Source organism: Capsicum annuum, chromosome 1 (assembly GCF_002878395.1).
Source record: "Capsicum annuum cultivar UCD-10X-F1 chromosome 1, UCD10Xv1.1, whole genome shotgun sequence".
In the NCBI taxonomy this organism is placed as follows: Eukaryota; Viridiplantae; Streptophyta; class Magnoliopsida; order Solanales; family Solanaceae; genus Capsicum; species Capsicum annuum.
This window is the reverse complement of record NC_061111.1, coordinates 26,137,504-26,159,786: the sequence shown is the minus strand read 5'-3', so window position 1 is coordinate 26,159,786 and position 22,283 is coordinate 26,137,504. Positions and strand designations below refer to the sequence as shown.

General features: G+C 33.0%; 1 protein-coding gene and 1 pseudogene across 1 annotated transcript; one reads left to right on the top strand and one right to left on the bottom strand.

The window, feature by feature from the left end:
- Nucleotides 1-188: 188 nt before the first annotated feature.
- LOC107856929 lies at nucleotides 189-4,686 on the bottom strand. The gene is made up of 2 exons (XM_016701896.2): nucleotides 4,467-4,686; nucleotides 189-916 (listed from the first exon to the last, which is right to left on the bottom strand). The coding sequence occupies exons 1-2, from the start codon at nucleotides 4,564-4,566 to the stop codon at nucleotides 459-461; spliced, it is 558 nt and encodes a 185-aa protein (XP_016557382.2). The 5' UTR covers nucleotides 4,567-4,686; the 3' UTR covers nucleotides 189-458.
- A 4,569-nt stretch (nucleotides 4,687-9,255) lies between these two features.
- The window catches only part of LOC124885222, a 28,308-nt pseudogene continuing 15,280 nt past the window's right edge, over nucleotides 9,256-22,283 (top strand).

Here is a 22,283-nt window from a genome sequence, read left to right as displayed (position 1 = left end):
TCATACCCAACAATTCAATTATTTTGAAATGGAGGGAGTATGTTCCAAAACCCCAAACCTCCAGGCTAGTGCTCATGATTAATTGATATTATCTTTATTAGTTTTTAAAACAAAAATCAAACACTTGCCTATCTTAGATAGTGATAAATTGTTCACTAGCTTAGCCCACTGGAATTCGACCCGACTCATAGTTGAATAAATTATATTACGATGACAATGTACACTTTCTTCTTTCTTAGGAGTGGACTTGGACGTCATCAGAAGCAAAGATAACAAGAAACTATTTTGAGAAAGATAGTTCAAGAGGGTATATTGTGGAGCTAGTTTGTATCCAAAGCTAACAAAGAACCTCCATAGACTATAGATTGTTATCTAGTGTGATGGTTAGTAAGAACCAGGTTCTTACGCTTAAGAACAAGAAGGCAGGCCGAGAGTGGGTTTTATAGACAATTCCTGTTCTACTTCTCTCTTTTCGATCGGGCCCAACTTCTTCGTTGATGAAAAGAAATCTCTGAAATCCGTTCCTCAAATGGCACAATGTCAAGTCTCCCAATATCATTTCTTGCACCAAATTTAGAGACTGATATCCGCCTTTCCATCTGTGATGTTGCAATTCTTTCCTCCGAGGACCCTACACCAATCTGTTGCTTCAAGAACGGAGGCGTGGGGCAGAAACTCATTACAGGTGAAGAGAAAGGAATAAATTCTTCTACACTCTGCTGAGCTAGTTGTCTTTCCATCATGAGCTCTCTTCTGCCTTCAAACTCCAACATGCGTCTTCGACTAATCTGTTCTGCAATAATCTCCTCTCTAATAAGCTCCTTCTCAATCTCTATTCTAAGTGCCTCACGCATATTGGCGGGTTGGTGTTGGATATGATCAAGCTTGTTTTCAAATTGAGGCGCCACATAGCCAGCTGAAACGTGTGATAAACATCACAAAGAGAAATAATTTAGTCTCAAAATACAATGTACACCATAAATTGGACAATGCAGGTACCATTCAATCAAGAGATGTCAGGAACAACATAAAAGCCAAACTTGGAAATTTATCTCTGCCAAGTAACTACACTTAATAAACTTCAATTTTGTGTTTGGTTAACGCAGACATAGACAATTCGAGGCTATGTTGCTTGGACTCTTCAAAAATACCAATGGGTACGTGTCGAATACTCCAAAAGTACTCATTTTTGGAGGATCCGAAACGGTTGCGACAACATATTTGAAGAGTCCGAGCAACATAGATTCAAGGACATTCAACGAATCAAAAGTCGATCTTTCTCTTAATGAACACCATCAAGAATAAGACATACTTTGCTAAATCATACTAGTTAGAAACAAGTGGAAAAGCAACAAGATTAATGAAGGAAAAAAAGCAAATAATTCTCTTCTTAGGATACAACAAACATTTTACAAGTTATCTAAAAGTTAAAAACATAAGAAGGGTTAATCTTAAAAGGTTTTATTGTTACAAAAAAGCAAGGGAAAAGGCTCAAATATGCCACTGAATTATCATAAATGGCTTATTTATGCCATTCGTTAAAAGTTGAGCTCATTCATGTCATCGCCGTTAGAAAACCAGCTCATCCATGCCATTACTTTTTAACGGTGGTTTTCAAAAACAACTTTGCCACGTGGTCTTTTATTAGAGGTCCACGTCATTAATTAAAATAAGCAAAAAGGCTCAAATATGCCATTGAACTGTCAGAAATGACTCATTTATGTCATCAGTTAAAAGTTCGGCTCATTCATGCCATCACCATTATAAAATCAACTCACTCATGCCATTACTTTTTAATGATGGATTTTTAAAAATAACTTTGCCACATGGTCTTTTATTAGAAGTCCACGCCATTAATTAAAATAAATCAATATTAATTTCAAAATATCTAAAATTAGTTAGTATGAACATTGTTTGTTCCAGCATTTATACCATAATGATGGAAGAAGTTATCCCATATTTATGGCGGGATAATTGGAATAACAGACTTCTTTTAAGCTGTTATTTGAAAATAATTTTTCAACAATGTATGCTCCACTAATTCGTGATGAGAGAAGTTATCCCGTATGCATGGCGGGATAATTAGGATAAAAGACTTCTTTTAAGTCGTTATTTGGAAATGATTTTTTCAATAATGTATACTCCCTAATTCGTGATGGGAGAATGGAGAAGTTCTATTGGTACGCCTCTTTCTTTTTCTTGCTTGTCATAATCGTTCATTGGTTTATTTTTTTGCAAGTTCGGAATATATATTGGAGTCACTGGAATTAAAACTAATCAGTTACTGTAGGATAAAATTTTTGAGGTTTCTGTTAAGCATAGCATTTATAATGATTTAGAATCAACGAGAAATAGCCAAAAGATATACATTAATCACTATTTTTTTCTGATTAGAAAAATAGTTGTTTAAGGAAAAAAAATATTTTAAGGGGTGTGGGTCGGGTAATGTTAAATGAATTGATTGTTTTTAATGGGTCTAAGATATTTTGAAGTTAATATTAATTTATTTTAATTAATGTCGCGGACCTCTAATAAAAAGGCCACATGACAAAACTGTTTTTAAAAATCCACCGTTAAAAAGTAATGACATGGGTGATGATTTTATAACGACGATGACATGAATGAGCTGGACTTTTAACTGATGGCATAAATGAGTCATTTCTGATAGTTTAATGGCATATTTGAGCCTTTTTTCTTATTTTAATTAATGACGTGGACCTTTAATAAAAGGCCACGTGGCAAAGCTATTTTTGAAAACCACCGTTAAAAATTAATGGCATGGATGAACCGATTTTGTAACGGCGATTACATGAATGAACCAAACTTTTAACTGATGGCATAAACGAGCCATTTCAGATAGTTCAATGACATATTTGAGCCTTTTCCTCAAAAGTAATAACCTTTCCAAACAGATACCTTTTTCTACTAATAAACTATCAAAAATCAAATTTGCCGCCAAAAAAATAATTTTTTTGATGAAATGCTTAAAGATTTCCTGAATCCCGCACATTTATCAACTTTCCTGAAGAAACAAAGATCACCCTCTTTACTCAATCACTATTTACATTTCAATCTAACAAATCACACAACACTAACACTACTCTCCACCTCTTCAACTGACTATCATCTAGATTAACAAAAATGTCTCCAAAGGTATTTCTCTAGGCAAACACATAATGCTCTAACTAAACATAAAACCCTTTCTATCAATACAGAGTTGTTCATCAGACAGAGAAATAAAAAGAGCAATAATCCCAACTTCGCCTTTGATTTCTCTCATTGCATTTTTCAATCTTAGATTTCTTGAATCTCTCACATTACCAACTTCCTCTGAAAAATCACTCTTTACTTGATAACTATTGCTACTCTTCAATATGCAAACATTACTCTACGCCTCCTCAATTAACTATGTTTTTTTTTTATAACTGTGATGTCCGGACCATCTTGCACATAGCTCGACTAATTCCACAGGATATCTGTCACCTCCCACTAGCAACCGGTACTAGGTTACTCTATTCACCAAGGCTATGATGAATGAGAAGAAATCACCTAGTGTATTTTTGTCTCCATTGAAATTTGAACCTGAGACCTCACCCACTTTATTGACCATTAGACCACACGCTTGGGTAAAATTAACTACAGTCAATCAAGATTAACCATAAGCCTCCCGAATGTACTCCACATAAGGTAACAAAAAACACAAATAAAACCCAAAATCCCTTCAATCGCTAAAGAACTATCCATTGAGCTACACTACTCTCCACCTCCTCAATAAACTACATTTTTTCCCCAAAAAGTTAGTTGGAGGAAGATGGTTTGTAACTACATTAGTCTACCTAAATGGATATTCATTCTAGAGAGGCTCGAACAGCAAAGCAGCTGAGAGTTGCCAAGCTCATTACTTGGCTTGAAGAACACAACTTCTATCCTGTTTGATACAGTTTTGCTTAAGAGATAATGGTCAAAAGCACGCCTTAACTATCACTTTCTTTTTGCGAGTTTCACACCCCAACTAACAGTTGTTCCCTTTTTGCTAACTAAATTATCATATATTACTAAATTGCCCTCAATTATTAGTTGTTTACTTTTCCATTTTTCAACCTAAACGAAGGTGATAATTCAAGTAGAAAAATGGAACAACTGATAGTTGAAGTGTATTTTAATACATAGATGGTGACAATTCATGTAGAAAAAAGATAATAATTGACAGTTCAGATGTGTTTTTGATTGTTAAATTTTTTCTCAATAATAGATTTTACTTAGAATAGTACTTGATACATTTTTGTTACTTTGCGTGACATTGCTCATAGTGGTAATGAAATCGTTTAATTACCAAAAAAGAAAAAGAAAGACTACATTATCATGGAGACTAACTACAATGTCTCGAAATGCACTACATATATGACAAAACATAAACAAAAGCCCTTCCATTACTGTGGAGTGAAAGGAAAGTTAAAGGAAGAAACCTCGAATGGCTTGTTGAGTGAAGTAAGTGAGAGACTCATTCTCTGCATAATTCATGGTAGGATGATGTTCGCCCACTGATTCATACTTATAATAATCCATTAATATTCACTTCAAAGTCGATTTTTTGAAAAGGTAGGGATTTTTAGAAAAGGGAAAGGTACTTCAACAAAGCAGGAAAGTTTTGGGAAGAGTCCAACAATAGTTGTCCACTGAGTTGTCACGCATATAAAAGAAGCAATAAATAATAATAATAATTTTATTATATTATTTTTTAAATTAAAAAAATTAGCTATTTTTAGTACAGTGCACAGGGATTATTAAACAGAGAGGCAGGCAGTATCAAAGAATTGATTTTGAAATTTGTATTGAAAAATCGGAGACCTTTTTTGACTAATGTAACCCCAAGTTTATTGCAGTGGATCTTTTTATTCACTTAGATTCTAGTGTCCCTATTCAGGTTGGTAATGGAACAGGAGCTATAACTTGATTGTATTGTACAACTGGCACAAGAGTTAGTTAATATAGATTTGACTAATTGGTGATTAGTTAGTAATCTGGTTGATTAGTTAGTGATGTACAACTGTCCATAGTGTGATAATGTGGCATGTATATAAGGAAGAAGAATGTATTCATTCTAGATAGTTCAATACAGAGACGGTTATTGTTTTGCTCAACATGAGTTAGGGAATCAATTTCCTCTCTTTCTCTCTCTTACTCTCTATCTTCTCTCTTATCTGATATTACACAAATTCTATTTAGCTTCATGGTATCAAAGACTAAGTCCATTAATATGGTCTGCGTAAGATGATTTGAAGAAGATATCGAAGGAAACAATTTAGGATAGTAATGGCAGTGGAAGTCGATAATACTCTACCAAAAAAATTGAAGAACAATCATCCATTGTATCTCAATCAGTCGGATGCTTCTAGAGTGGTGTTAATTTTTATATAGTTGACAGGATATGAAAACTACTCTGTCTGGAGTCGATGATGAAGATTGCAATACTTGGAAGAAACAAGTTGGGATTCATCAATGGCACATGCAGAAGAACAAGTTTTGGTCCAAATCTTGCTGATCTATGGGAGCATTGTAATGCAATCCTCTTGTCATGGATTATGAACTGTGTTTCAAAGGAATTATTGAGTAGAATTATATACTCTTCAGATGCATCCTTTGTGTGGAATGATCTTAAAGAGTGATTCGATAAAGTTGATGGATCTCGGATTTTTCAGTTGCATCGTGAAATCGTAACTACCTCTCAAGGTACTAGTAGTATTGCTGAATATTTTACTAAATTGAGCTTACTTTGGGCCAAATTTGATTGTTTAGCCCCATTCCCTGGTTGTGTTTGTGAGAAGTCTTGAGATTTTGTCAAATTTGTAAAAAGGCATAAGTTGTTACAGTTTTTAACCCTAATTCCATCTGTCAATCAAGCGTACTCTATGATGATTGAAAGGGAAAGACAAAGGGTGATGGCTCACACTATTGGACCTCCTGAAAATGCAGAGATAACCGCTTTAATGAGAAATAAATGTGATACTTCTAATAAGTATACAAGGAATCCTCACTGGAATTCTAAGTGTGAGTACTGTAAGTTTCCTGGTCAAACCATTGATGATTGTTTCAAACTTCATGGTTATCCCCCGAATTTTAAGTTAAAAAGAAAGGATGAAGTTGGTAATTCTTCTAATATAAGAGATGGAGATCCTATAAATAAGTCATAGTATATGAGAGGAGATGATGCTAGAGGCAGAGCTTACTATGTGAAGGGAGAGGCTACTCAATTTCCAGATTATGCACATGCTAAAGGTGTGTCAATTGATGATGATAGTCGTCAAGGTTCACAGATGCCTTCCTATACTCATCCTTAGTATGAAAAAGTGATGAAGATGCTGGAGAATCCTTATTACTGCAACAAGGTGATGCAATCTCTTGAGAAAGAACCTGTAGGAGAAAGTTCAGCAAGCATGAGCAAGTTGTCTATATGAAAAGCAGAAAACATAGGAGGTAACTCTTTTGCATCTTATGTTACAAAGGTTAAAAACACAGGTATTGCTTCTACATCCTGTGTAAATAATAATAAGACAGAATAGATAATTAATACAGGTGCAACAAACCATATGTCCTCTAATATTGAGCTATTAAAGACAACACATATCTGTGCCAGTGACAAATATGTTCACTTACCTAATAGAGGAATGATCAATGTATCTCACACTAGATCTTGTGAGGTGTTGAATGATTATACCATTAAAAATATAAATATATACCTAACTTTAGGTATAATTTGATGTTAGTTTCTAGGATAACTAAAGAGTTGAATTGTTCAGTCAAATTCCTTCCTGTATATTCCAGGACCTCTCAAGTGGGAAGGTGTTGGCGACTGGTAAGGAAAAAGATGGATTATACTTGCTTGAACACAAAGTGAAAGCACAATACCATGCTAAGCCTATTAAGGGATTGATTGCTATAAAAAAATAAGGTGGATATACTGTTGTGGCATAGGAGAATGGGACATGCTTCTGTTGGAGACATGCAAAAACTTCTAGGTGTTGCTTTTGATTATTGTAAACTTGTTTTAGATACTTGTGAAATATGTCCTCTAGCTAAACATACTAGGAAGTCATTTCCCTTTAGTGAAACTAAGTATGCACCTATTTTTGATTTACTTCATTTGGATGTTTGGGGCCCTTTTTCATGTTCAAACATTTGATAGTTATAGATTGTTCCTGAAAATTGTTAATGATCATTCCCAAATGACTTGGGTTTATTTTCTTAAATTGAAAAGTGATGTTTTTTATAATTTTGAAGAACTTTATTTAATTAGTGAAAACTTGGTTTCACAAAACTATAAAGGTGGTCAGGTCCAATAATGAGACTGAATTTATGAATACACATTGTCACACCTTATTCTCCACCCATGGGATAGTGCATCAAAGAACCTATTCTTACACTCCATAAAAAAATGGAGCTGTGGAGAGAAAGCACAGATATATATTGAAGCTATCCAGAACAATCAGATTTCAAGGTTCAATACTGCTTAAGCTCTGGGGACATTGTATATTGGGAGTTGTATACATGATGAACATATTACCTTCTTCTGCTTTATAAGGAAAGACTCCTTTCCAAGTTTTCCATGGTTATCTCCCTACTTTCACTTATTTAAGAACACTAGGTTGCTTGTGCTTTACCAAGAAGCTTCCTCCAGTGGATAAGTTTGATGCGAGAGCAATTCTCGCAGTTCATATGAGGTATTCTACAGTAACTAAAGGCTATGTTTTGTATAGATTAGTTACTCATACCTTTTTCATGTCAAGAGATGTGTTGTTTAAGGAAAATGTTTTTCTTTTCCAAACTAAGACTCATTCTACTCCTATATTTTTTGACTTCTCTACTGATCCTTTTATTCCAACCTCTCAAGACTCAGTATAGGTTGATGAAATGTTGCCTCATTCTCCTATTGAGGCTGATCATAATGCTACTGTTGACCACTTGCCTACAACACCTGTGCCTATTGATACTTATGACACAACTTCTATGGCTATTGATATGCCTATTAAGGTTATTCCTAGACAGTCCACAAGGACTAAGAAGCAACCTGCTTGGATGACTGATTACATCTCTAATACTTCTTCTGCAAGCACTCCATATTCACTCTCTCAGGTATTAAGTCATGCTCATCTTTCACCTACTTATCAACACTATTTGACTGCCTTTTCTTATGTTACTGAGCCCAAGATATATAAGGAAGCTTGTTATGATCCTAAGTGGATTAAGGCAATGCAAGAAGAAATTATTGCACTTGAAGACAATCATACTTGGAAGTTAGTTCCTCTGCCTCCAGGGAAACATCCTATTGGATGTAAGGGGCTTACAAGGTAAAATTTAAAGCTAATGGTGAAGTAGAAAGATACAAAGCGAGATTGGTTGCTAAGGGTTATAACCAAAGCGAGGTCTTGACTATCAAGATACTTTTTCAGCTGTGGTAAAAATTGTTACTTTCAGAAGTGTATAATCTATTGCCATAGCTTTGGGATGGCATATCCATCAAATGGATGTATATAATGCCTTCCTTCAAGGCGATCTCTTTAATAAGGTTTACATGACTTTGCCTGAAGGATTCTCTAGCAAGGGGAAGTCTCAAGGACTAGTTTACGGCTAATTAAATCCCTGTATGGTCTTAAACAGACAAGCAGACAATGGAATGTGAAACTTACAGATGCACTGGTTACTTTAGGATTCATACAAAGCAAAATAGACCACTAATTGTTTATAAGAAGACATAATGAGAAAATTGTAGTCATTTTGGTTTATGTTGATGACACGATGATAGCAGGGAATGACTTAAAGTTAATTGAGCAGACAAAGAAGGATCTGCATGCCAAATTCAAAATTAAAGACCTAGGAACTCTAAAGTACTTTCTTGGAATAGAATTCAGCAGTCTAATAAAGGAATACTTATGAATAAACAAAAATATGCTCTAGAAATAATAGAGAAAGCCCGTCTTACTGGAGCAAAGCCCTCCCAAACACCATTGGACAACAACATGAGACTAACCACTAGAGAAATAGATTAAATATTATGGATATAAGATGATATAGCATTGGAAGATATGGGATCATATCAGAGATTGATTGGTAGATTGCTTTACCTGACTTTAACAAGACCAGACATGTTTTGTCATGCAAACACTAAGTCAGTTTTTGCAAGCACCAAAGAGATCTCACATAAAAGCAACACTAAGGGTGGTAAGATACATAAGAAGACAACCTGCAATAGGAATATTGATGAGTAGCAGAAAACAGAATAGGCTGACAGCATATTGTGATGCTGACTGGGCAGCATTCCCAAATACTAGAAGATCTGTGACAGGTTTTCTACTTAAAAATGGTGATTCTCTAATATCTTGGAAGTCCAAGAAACAAATAACCATTTCAAGAAGCTTAGCGGAGTCAGAATACATGAGTATGGCTTCTGCAATCTCAGAGATAGTGTGGATCACAGAACTGTACAAAGAACTAAGAGAAGACCTAGAGTTTCTAGTAGAACTCTATTGCGACAGTAAAAAATCTTACAATAGCAGCAATCATGGGAGGACAAAACACATCGAAATAGATTGCCACTTCATTAGGGAGAAGATTCAAATGAGATTGATTAAACCATTGTTCTTAAAAACATATGAGCAGCAATTAGATATTTTAACAAAAGGGTTGATTAGATCACAACATGAATATGCGGTTTCCAAGCTGGGTGTTTTGGATGTGTTCATACCTTCTAGCTTGAGGAGGAGTAATGGAATTGGAGTTGTAACATGATTGTATTGTACAACTGGCACAAGAGTTAGTTAATATAGATTTGACTAATTGGTGATTAGTTAGTAATCTAGTTGATTAGTTAGTGATGTACAGATGTCAATAATGTGAGAATGTGGCATGTATTTAAGGGAGAATAATGTATTCATTCTAGATAGTTCAATACAGAGACAGTTATTATTTTGCTCAGTATGAGTTAGGAAATCAATTTCCTCTCTTTCTCTCTCTTATTCTCTATCTTCTCTCTTAGCTGATAGCACACAAATTCTATTTAGCTTCAGTTGGTTATCAAAATTATGCATTGCAGAGACTTGATTCAAGAAAAAATTACTCATAGCCGTTGTTTACATCAAGTCAATATATACATTTCATTTGTTTGAAGAAAGAGTTTATTTTACTAATATACTTAATGTATATGTTTGTTATTATCATTAAATCAGTTAACTATGATAAATTATATTAGTTTAATGTAAATACCGAATGAAGGTAAGTTTTTACCATGATTCATGTCCTAATAAAGGATTCGGTAAAGCATTTTTAGGAGCTTGAACTGAAACCACCCAACAAGTTTTTTTCACTATTTTTATGATTGGTGTTTAATTTTTATCCTAACAAAATTTTTTCACTAGTTTTATGGTTGCTGTTTAACTTTTATCTCTTAAGATAAATAGTTTTTCTGTGGGGCATATAAAGTTGCATTGTTCTACTATGATTTGATCCTTTTCTAATCTTCACATAACAAAAGTTTTAATGCACTAAATTATCTTTTTTTTTATATAAAAAAAAAAGAATATTCAAAAGTTATACCACATTGCTAAATATAAGTTTGATTATTAAGAGCAAAATTAAAGAGCAACTTACTTGAAATATTATGTTGAGTCATGTTCTTGTAGATTTATAAGAAGATATGTCCTCAAGTCTAGGATTGTGATTTTGATCTAAGGGGGAGATGGTGAATAAAGGCAGTTCCAAAATTTTCTTAGTGTGGCAAGTTGTGAGGAGGAGTCATGATAAACTTGTTCCTATTCAAGACTATTCCTCCTACTTTAATTTAAGAGGTCATTGTATCAATGTCTTATGTATTCAAGTTCTGCCTATGTCTAAGGTCTGAGTTCTCTATGTAACTCATGTAATGTTCTGACCTCCAAACTAGAAACAATGATGTCTCAGTAAATCTAGTCTTTCATGTATTCAAGCTCTTTGTTATGATATTCATGATCCATAAATCCATGTCCTGAATCATGCTTGGTTCTAAGGAACTATGTTTTTATATGTTAGTAATTCATTTTATGTCGCGATTAACCAAAATGATAAAGTTGTTAGAAATCATGACTATTTTAGCTCTGAAAATGAGAAGCAATAATTGTGAGTAAAAGTTTTTGTCTCAAATCATTAACTTCATAAATCCCAAACTTATGTTATACGACTTATGATATGTGCACCCATGTTTTCTTTTTTCATGGGATATGTCCTAACAACTTATGCTATATTGTGTTTATGTCGAACGCCTCTCTACTCATGATCCAGACACTTGATATATGGAGTACTTCGTGTCTATTGTATTGTACCTTCACCTCATGTCCCTCATTGAGTAGTGTAATAAGTATAAGTTATAGTCTGATGGTGTTACTCCCATTTATGATGATTATGCTCGGGTCCCTCAATGACCCTCCGTATGTTAGTATCATGGTATTTGTAGAAGTGTAGTAGTGTGTTAGGTGAGGGATTAGATATTCTTCAAGGTGAAAATCTTGATGTGATTTCTTGAGATAAGGTTATAAGATAAGGGGGAAGAAGGATATGAACTTTCGTTAGGTGAAATAGTTAGGAGGCAAATATATGGCGAGAATCTTTGTTAGAATGATTGAATTTGCTGGTCGTAGAGGAGAGATCTATGAAGTGGGGTGCAGTAATGATAGGCTTGAATATTGTGATTGATGAAAACACAAACCAATATGCCATGCGGTTAGTATTCCTTAAATTAAGACTTGAGGTTATTTGATGATAGTGATAAGGTGAGGTAATATTCTTAATGAGATGTGGAGTATAAGATCCTATAGCTTAAGTTATCACTTTGTTACTTTAACATAAAAGCACTTTTCAGCGGGACTCAAACTCTTATGGTTAGATATGTGATGGGAGAATAGTAAGTTGGAAGGTGTGAAGTATGTTATTTATTGTTTGGGGCATAGACAATTAGTGACTCTAAGTTTAAGTCCATTCATTGTACCAATGTAAATCAGGCCTATTATCACCAAATTAACTCATGCCTTATACTGTGATGATTATGGTTCATAGAACTCATGTGCAAGATCATCCCTAGGTAAAGTTTCATTAGCTCATGTTTCATGCTTACACGTTTCACTAGGAGTTATCATAAAGCTCATTTGATGCCTTTATGTATTTTTGTAGAGGAAAAATGTTCAATGTGAGGTTTCGTTCTTTATTCTACACTTTTAGAGTTTCAAAAAGTCCCTACCCATCATTTGGGGACGAATGATCCCAAGGGGGACATAATGTAACGCCTCGCATTTTCAAACTAGAAATCTGACCGTCGTTCCTATGTGTGTAAACTCTAATCTCATGACTTATAATTAAATTCATGTGTCATGATCTTTATCCTAGTATGTTAAATGATTATGAGGTGAAAAATGTTTATGGAAATCACTTAGAGCAAAGTTGAGCTAAGAGCCTTCGAATCGTCCAAAGTTTGGTATTCGATTCTACAAGGGTCAACTTTGCACGAGTAAATCTTTTGATTTACGTAGAATTTTACAGATCAAGACCCACCAAATTGTAGATAATTGAATTAGATTTTCAATGATACCAATTTTTCCTTAATCCGATACCCGAGCAAAATGTTACGACATTTTACGTGAGAGGCAGTAAGCCGACGCGATTGGGATGCGATGCGTCGGTCATCGATGCGATGGCCACCACGTTACGGAACTGTTTCACATGCTATTTTAGTTTATAAAGGGTCTAGGGACACTTTGGTTACTTCTCCTTACCCAAATCTGCCCATAATACTTAATTTTGGCCCCCAAAAGCATAATACACACTATTATTCAATCTTTAAAAACCCTAACCACCTCCCCAAAACAAGATTTTATTCTTCTTCTTAAAGATCAAGAATTTAAGCCTTCTAATTCAAGATTCTCAAGAGAAGTTTCAAGAATAGGGTTTCATTCTTCAAATCAAGGAACTTAAATTTTGTGGGACTACTCTAAAAACCTTGGGCATAAGTTTAAATATTTTATCAAGATTAAAGATCCCCAATTATGTTTTATAATAGAGTATTCGATATTGTTTTCGAAAAGTATGCATCATGGGATAGTTTTGATAAAAATATATATTGTCTTGAATCAATTTTCATGGAATTTGAACTATAACTATATATATATATATATGATTTTGTGTGTTTTGTAAAGTTGATTGAGAGCATGAGCATGAATTCCCTCTCTTGTTGTGAACTTTATATTTTCATTGTGAATGATTTAGAATGCATGCATTAAGATTTGAAAGTGAGCTTCTCAACATCATGGTGTTTGACATGGTTTATATATGATAAGAGGGAGTTCCTTGCTATAACTATATTCTTGCTTTAAAGAGAAAGAATTGTATGTTATTGAATAAATTGACATGACCACCACATGTTTTTAATCTTGCAAAGAGAGGATAAATTCCTAAGTTTTCTTGAGATTTCAAAGTGATGACTCTATTATGATGTTTTGAATCTTAGGTGGTCATGTGTATGTTTTGAATATGATGGGTTGTGAATTTGATATGATATTGACTTACAAGTCAGGGTATGATGATACCCGATGATAGTATGACCTTAATAGAACAAGTGATGAATGTTTTGAATGTATGAAGAATGGTTATAAAGAACTAAAAGTTGGGCTTAAGTGAGTTAGATGGTTATCCGAAGGAAGCACGAGTAGAGAGACTCAATGCTGGGAATCGTGGTTTGCCGACTTGGGCTTTTTGGAACCATGCTGTGTGGTCTTGTGTGCGTTGATTTATGCCGTCCTAACTTGGAACTATGGTTAGGAGTCATGCTTTGTGGTCTTGTGCCCTACCATGACATATTATTCTGATTGAAAATTGTGACACCCTATTTTGTGGACTGGCGTGTCTCCAATACCGATACTCCAACCCTTGCGGCAAACTTAGGTTGGGCGCCAGGCCGCCGAGTCAAGGGCGGATCTAATATAGCCCGTGGAATTAGCAGAATTGTAGGGTGTACTATCTAGTTCAGGAGAAAATAGAAATTGAGTCATGATTTCCAAGAGTTGTTGAAATTCATTTCAGTATGCCCATGTGTTTTCACTTATGCATTATACTCATTGTTTTATAAAATGCTCTCATTATGTTATCTAAGAACATGTTATTTTGGGTTGTTTCACATACCAGTACATTTTGTATTGACCCCCTATATTTCAGGTTCTGAGGCCCAGTCTAGTGGTCCTGCTAAACAGTAGATTGTTGTCAGGCATTCAGATTGGTGAGCCTCCCTTACTTCGGAAGGCGTCTTGTTTACTTATATTGATTTCATTGTTTTTAGTTCATGGTCTGATTGGGGGCCTTGTCCCGGTTTCTAACAGATTTTTTTTCATATGTAGTAGAGATTTCATAGACGTTTATTAGATGGTTTGAGTTTTATTGAACTTATGTTCGCATTACTCATTTGAGATATTAAAGTGACCATGTTTCCATTTATTTTCCACATTTCCTTACAGTATATGAATTATGTATATGATTGTAAGTTAGAGAAGGGCTCTCATACCTTCATGGTTCAGGATGTCCGTCACGGCCAGGGCCTCGGTTTGGATCATGACATTTCATGACACGTGCCTTGCACATGTAAGTCGAGTTGTTAGGAGATATCGTATGATAAGTTCTTTGCCAAGGACAAGATGTTTTGGATATTGGTAAAAATCTACAAAGATAAACAATATTAATTAGATATTTATTAATTTATTTTAATTTATGAGTTGAATCGCCTAATGGAACTTATCTCATCTAATCTAATACTTTCTTATAAGAGAAAATTATCCCCTATAATATTATTAGATCTAAAATAACAAATTTTAGCAACACTTTTAGATAATTGCATTAATAGCAATTTAGTTACAAGTTATAGCAACTTATGAAAAGATATATTATTTTAATTGTATTTTTAAAATTCATTTTTAATTACATAATTTAAAACTAGTTCCATATTTATAGGGTTGTAATCAATATTCCCTTTAAATTGTGTATTGATAATTATGGTAAATATATATTCGCTTTCTCCATTCTAATACTCAATCTTTCAAAAATTTATTGAAAATTCTGATTCCATTAACTTACTCATATAATATTCATATTCTTTCCTTGAAAATACAAGATTGAAAAAAAGTTGGTTTCATATAATATTCATCTTCTTCATTGAAAAAAGTGGGTTTAAGATAATATTCATCTTCTTTCCAAAAAATATAAAATTAATATATTTTTTTTCATTCTCCAATGTGAATCATGTCTAAACCAAAATTCGATTCTACTCCTTCGCGTAGAAGTCCTAGAATATTCAACTAACTATTTGTTCCATTGTGAATCATTATTTAACCAACGATTTGTTCTCCTTCATCAGAAATTCTCTTTCTTCTATTTTTCCTTTTGTTCTTTAAAATTAATATGATATAAGGAGTAATGTCAATTTTTTTTACAAAATACTCATTGTATATAACAATAAAAAATATGTCAATGGATATTAGATAAAAAAATATTGAACAATCAGTTTTTGTTGGTAACAACATAAATAAGGATTTAAATATAGATCATAATCTTTCATAAGAATAATACAGTGAAAATTATCTTGTATATACTTATTAAACTGTTTCGTGTATGAATTCTGTATAAAATTAGTATGAAATAAGTATAATGATTGCAGAAGTTGGTATAGAAATCGACTGTCATCAAATATTATACGTTATTATTTATTTTAGTGTATGAAATAAATATACAAACTTGTATTTTTTGAATTATTTCATGTATGAAACCTGTATAATATCAATATTACATTCAAGGTTTATAAAATAGTTTCTTACATTGTAACTTTATATGGAATGAGTATAATGTGATTGTGATATTCAATTAAGAAGATACACTTAAGATTATAAATTGAATGAAATCAGTTTATAAAGTGTTTTTTTACATGTCACATTTGTATGAAATAGATATATAAATTGATATTTATGAATTGAGATATTAAATTTAAGTGATACAAATTTATGAAACAGTCTCCAAGGAAGCAATAACCATACCTCTGTGGAGGATCTTTACCAGTTGAAAGGTCTTAATTTGGCGATTGGTAGCCATTGTTGAGTGTTTGTAGTGGTTCATCGTTGCAATCAAAATTCATAAAGAAGGTAGTGTATAAATTTAGGTGATACCAATTTGTGGTTGGAACAACTAAATGGTGTATAAAAAGAAGGTAGTGTATGAAGATGAAAACTCTTAATGGAAGCACTAAAATAGAAGAAAAGAAAAATGGTTAGAGAGATTTGACGTGGATTGATATCAATAATTAAGGATAACTATATTTAAGGAAGGATTATTGCATATTAGTTGTATTAAATCTTTATTTTCCTTTTCAGTAATTACTTTTTGTATTTTTTTTAAAAAAAGAAAAAACCGTTTTTATTTTATATTTTTTTTTATAAGGTTTGTTATAACTTGAAAAAATGAAAATTATGCTATAAGTTGTAATTTCCTATCTAATAATTGTTATATATGTTTTTTTCCCTTCTTATAAATGATATATCTGGTGTATTTTTCCTTCATCCGTTTTGCTTTCATTTGATATGGCCAGGATTCTTATTATTTGATATTATTATCTCTCTAAAGTGTAACGTAAAATTTCCATGTGAGAAATATTTTAAGAATTTTTTGACCTATGCTATATTTATCATCATTGTAAAATATAAACATACAAAAAATTATCTTTCAAGAGAATTTAAAAGTATTTTCTTTATTTATAGGAGAAAAATTAAATTCTTGAGTTAAACATATATTTTATAATATATTGATTATTTGTAATATACTTGATAATATATTGATTAGATTTGATAACATTATTATCAAATCTTTTCCGAATCATGTTTGTTTTGCCATTGTCTATGCGTACAAACTCTAATGTTAATCTTATATTTGTGGATGTAGTTTAGCCATTCATTTTTGCTTTAACTAATATATAAAGTCCTTTTATAGACAATTAATTTTTTGAATATATATATTACTATATTTAAGCTTTACTTTTTCTTAGAACAAAAATAAAAGTTATCATAATTACTTTTACTTTTCCTGAAAGAAAATATATAATTATTTTTCATATTTGGCTAACCTTTTTCTTGGAGGAAAGGTTTTGGACATCTATAAATAGAAGACCCCCTTCTCACACCATAACACAATAGCATCCACAATGTAGTTATTAAAAAGTCTTTGTTTAGGGGAGATTTCTCCTAATGGGTTTAATGTTTTTCAATATTAGGTTTTATAATATGTAGGCCGATTGACCAAAACATATAATAATTTAATGCTTTTAAGTATTATGTTGTTTGTCATCTGATTTATCATCTCATGGTTTGCAAACTTTAAGCTTCCGTATGACGCCCTCTCGATTTCGAACCCAACAAGTGGTATCAGAGCTTACGGTTCAATGGTCCAATGGTATGGTGAGACGAGATTAAACAGGTTCAAAGCGGTTTCAAAATCAAGCTGCAACCAATTTGATGATAATGAAGATATATGTCCAAAAGCTACATATGGAGATAATTGTCAATCATATTTTCAAAAATCCTACTGTCACATATTTGAAAATAAAACTCACTTTTAACCCTGCAAAAGGGCTCCAATATTTTTAACCCGAAAAAGGCTAATATATTTTTTAACCCCAAAAGCTCCATTTTTAAACATGACAAACAACAGTGATAAATGAAGAATATATATGAAGAACAAAGATCATGCACATGAAGAAGGATGATCAAGAATGTTTTGAAGAAAATCAAGCCAAAAATGGGAGATTTGTTAGGGTTTTTGTCCTGATTTTCTTACTATATTTAAGTTTTACTTTTTAAAATAAAAGTTACCATAATTACTTTTACTTTTCCTGAAAGAAAAAATATAATTCTTTTCCATATTTGGCTAACCTCTTTCTTGGAGAAAAGGTTTTGGACATCTATAAATAGAAGACTCCCTTCTCCTACCATAACACAATAGCATCAACAATGTAGTCCTTAAAGAGTTTGTTTAAGGGAAGATTTCTCGTAATAGATTTAATGTTTTTCAATATTAGGTTTTATATAGATTGGCCAAAACATATAATAATTTAATGCTTTTAAGTATTGTGTTCTTTGTCGTCTGATTTATCATCTCATAGTTTGCAAACTTTAAGCTTGCGCATGACGCTCTCTCGATTTCGAACCCAACAGTGTTGCCATTGTCTATGCGTACGAACTCTAATGTTAATCTTATATTTGTGGATGTAGTTTAGCCATTCTTTTTTGCTTTGACTAATATATAAAGTCCTTTTATAGACAAAATTAATTTTTTTGAATATATATATATATATATTATTCCTGGACAATCACATGATATCACAAAGCAATTCTTGTTTTTTATAAAAATAAAAACTAAAGTAGAATCCGCTATTTATAACTTTCTTCTTCTATCATTATTCACCCGTGATCTGCTATTTGATTCGTAAGGTTTGCTCCATTTGTAGAACCAAACGTAGGACACAAATTATTTTTTTAGTTTGTTGTTCAAGATATTTAATTTGATGATGACACTAAATATTGGTGTAGTAAAGTGTAGAATTTGTGATTAAAACAACATACTGGGGTAAAACTTACTTGAAAGTTGAAAAGCCACAAAACCAAATACAAAGGATAACAGCAAGAAAATACTATTGACTTCTACTGTTTGCCACTTTCTATTAAATTTCGCATAACTTTACAGTTTACACCAACTTGTGGTTTCTTTAAATTGTTGTAATGACGATCGTATTAAAATTTAAAATTTTTCATATTTTGATAATTTTATCCTTTTCCATAGTTGTTTTATCTTGTTTATGAGTTGTGGGGATGGTTGAAACGATCTCCGATGCATTTGGGAGTGTTCTAGATGAATTTGTGCTTTTAAACATCCTCAAAAAGGGTTAGTTTGATTTCGATCAATATTTTATGATTCGAGCCTCGGATAATGATTCTAACAGTTTCATTAGCTTTGGAATGTTGATTTTGGAGTAGTAACATGGTTAGTTAGGGTCCCGAGCCCTTATTTTGTATTTCGACCCTCCATTTGAAAATTAGTTCCAAAGTTAATTTGTTGACAACGATCCTTTTCGAAAATATGATGTCGCCATTGAGTCCGGAAAGTCAAAATTAGCCTATAGCATTATTGATTTATTTCTGTGGGTTCCCAACGAATCCCGAAGGTTCATTTGGAGAGTTTGACTTGTGTCTTTGTTGGTTTTCAGCTGTTATTTGGTGCATTCTCCCTTCCTCTTTGCGTTTGCGGCCTTAGGCTCACGTTCGCGAAGCTCTACTGTCCCTAACTTCGCATTCACGGCCAGAGGCTAGCGTTTGCAAAGGATTGTGTCATTTCTTCTTTGTGTTTACAGTGTTAAGGTCACGTTCATGAAGATCTGGGTTAGGAAAACCTCACTATCGCGATTTAGGGCCCTGTGTTCGTGAAGGCCTTTAGACCCGGACAAATTTTAATTTTACTCTTCGGCCCCAAATTGTACTTTCTCCATTTAACTTGCTAAAAATAAAAGGATATTTACAATTTTCAGGATTGGTATTCTTGAAACATTCTTTTGATTTTTTCAATTATAAGTATTTAAAGTCATTTACTTTGTTTATAGTGCTGAGTTTGTAACAATTTCAATTTCAGAAACAAAATATATCTTGTTTAGATTACGAGTTCCTATGATTATTTCAAAGTTTGTTAGTTCGATATATGTACTTTTAACTATATGCTGCATATGTTGTACCTAATTTTACACTAGTAAAAACACATGTATAAGTCTTAAAAAGATATTCGTAAAATTATTTTCTTCCTTTATATTATTAAAGTCTCTTTTTCATGTCTCTACTTTTAATGTGATAATAAGCATGTAAGTTTTCATTATTCGGTTCTTAACAAGTTCTAAAGTCATGATATATTTTCATTTAATATGTAAAGTCATCATTTCACCTCTAAACTGGCTTTCTCAACTTATTTTAGCACTTAAACTAAATTTTCGTTTATTTACCCCCTTAATAACATTATAAGGAATTAATTTCAATCTCTAAAATCTACGTGACATTAAAAAAATATATAAAAATGTATGAGTTCCATTTTTTTAAAAGCCCCCCCCCCACCCCCCACCCCCCACCCCACATATATATATATGAAAAAAAAAACTCCCCTTTCCTCTACCCTCGTTCCAATTTTTCCAAATCCCCATCCCTTTCTCCTCTCTCAACCTCCCAGCCCACCTCGTTTTTATTTATAGCAAACCCGAACCCCTCAATCTCAAAGAAACTGAAGCTTGTATAGTGTTTTTTTTTGTTTAAGAATTTTTTTTTTTTTGATATTTTCATATGGGGTATTTGTGAATTTGGAGTTTGTTAGGGCGTGGGGGTTGGGAGGTTCGAAAATTTGAAATTTTTATGTGACTTTTGCTGATGGGTTGTGTGAAATCTTGATGTTAGTGAAGAATTGTTGAGTGAGTTGTTGAAATCTTAGAGTTTTATTGTTGAATTCCTTTGAGGGTCTGCTGAAAATTGTGTATTTTAGAAAAAAAAGATTAAAACTTTGGAGTTTAATTGTTGAATTACTTTGTGTGTGTAATACCCCGTACTAAACCTAGATCGATTCAGCTCTTAATTGCATGCTTAAGGAGCTCAAGGCTTGAAATTTGCACTAATTGTTGGGGACTTAGTCATTTTAAGGCCTCTTAACTTTGAGAATTTTTAACTTGATCTTTCCGACCCCGAGATATTGGTTTTGAGTTAATTCATGTTCAGGAATGTAAGAAGTATGTCTCAGGGGAGTTTCAGATTTTTCGGACAAGGTTTGTGTCACATTTGGATCACGAATCCAGCAAGTCACCGCGATAGGGCCGCGTCGCAGTGACATTCCCTTTGGCACGTACATCCCGTCGCGATGAAGGTTTTTCATCTAGTTTTTGATTAATAATTGAATGCATGTGTTATGATATTTATCCTAGTGTGTGAAGTGCTTGTGAGGTGAAGAATGTTCATAGGAATTACTTAGAACAAAGTTAAGCTAAGAGCCTTTGATTCGTCAAAAATTTGGTATTCGATTCTACAAGGGTCAACTTTGAACATGTATAACTTTTTATATACGTGGAACATTTTAGCTCAAGACCCATGAAATTATAAATAATTGAATTAGCTCTCCAACGATACCAATTTCTCCTTAATTCGATACTCGAGCGAAAAGTTATGATCATTTTCGTCAGAACCAGTAAGCCACCGCGATAAGACTGTGTCGCGGTGACCCTGTAAACCGCATTCCATTTGCGAAATTAATTGCCTGAAGGGTAATTATGTTTTTTACCCTTAACCCAATCATCCATAACATGATTTGAGGCATATTTTAGGTCGTAGTTGGCCCCTCTTCTCCAATGCTCCTCTCAAAGAAACCCTAATCATCTCTCCAAAACATCAATCTCATTACTTTCTCCACAAGGAAACAAAGAATTCAAGCTCCTAAATTCAAGAAAGCTTTAAGAATAGTGTTTCTTTCCCCAAGTTAAGAAGTTTAAGGTATGTGGGAGTTCATCCATGGATCCCCTTTCACCCATGGAGCCAAAAAACCATTTTCTTTCTATTAAAGAATGATTTTTCTATCATTAAAGTATTTTGGATGTTCAAGAAAGACTGAATTTCATGTTTTCGTGGTGATTTAAATGTTATTCAGCCCATGTATGATCCCATGCAAGATTTGACCTTTTCATGTTATAAATTTCAGTTTCTCATGTCCTATTTCAAATGAATTCCCTATTAAATCCCCAATTATTGATTTAGTCATGTAATCATGCTATGCTCCCATGTTTAAAACATTCCCATGTTCAAGTTCATGATTCCCAAGTATTTTTTGATGAATGAGGCCTTACACATTTGAATGATGAAATTTTCATATTAAATCCCTAATTCATGATTTTTATATTGTAATTATGCTTCAATCACATGCTTTACCCATTTCTATGCTTAAGTTTATGACTCCCGTGTGTTTGATGAAATGTCTAAATGTTGGGTTTTGAGTAATGATCCTTTGATATGGGTTTTAAAGCTCCAAATGTCCTTATTGTGATTTTCATTTAATGCTGGAGGGTTATAAACAACCGTTACTTAGCTGTTTACATAGTTTCAGTATCTTCAGAATGATTTCAGATAAACGATGAGCATTATCATTGAGTCAAGTTAATTATGATCAGTTGTCTG

Excerpts from the sequence above, each read along its gene's own strand:
- LOC107856929 (XM_016701896.2), bottom strand. The coding sequence starts at position 4,566 with ATGGATTATTATAAGTATGAATCAGTGGGCGAACATCATCCTACCATG. Across the intron at positions 917-4,466 it reads CACTCAACAAGCCATTCGAG|CTGGCTATGTGGCGCCTCAA; the intron begins GTTTCTTCCTTT and ends CACACGTTTCAG.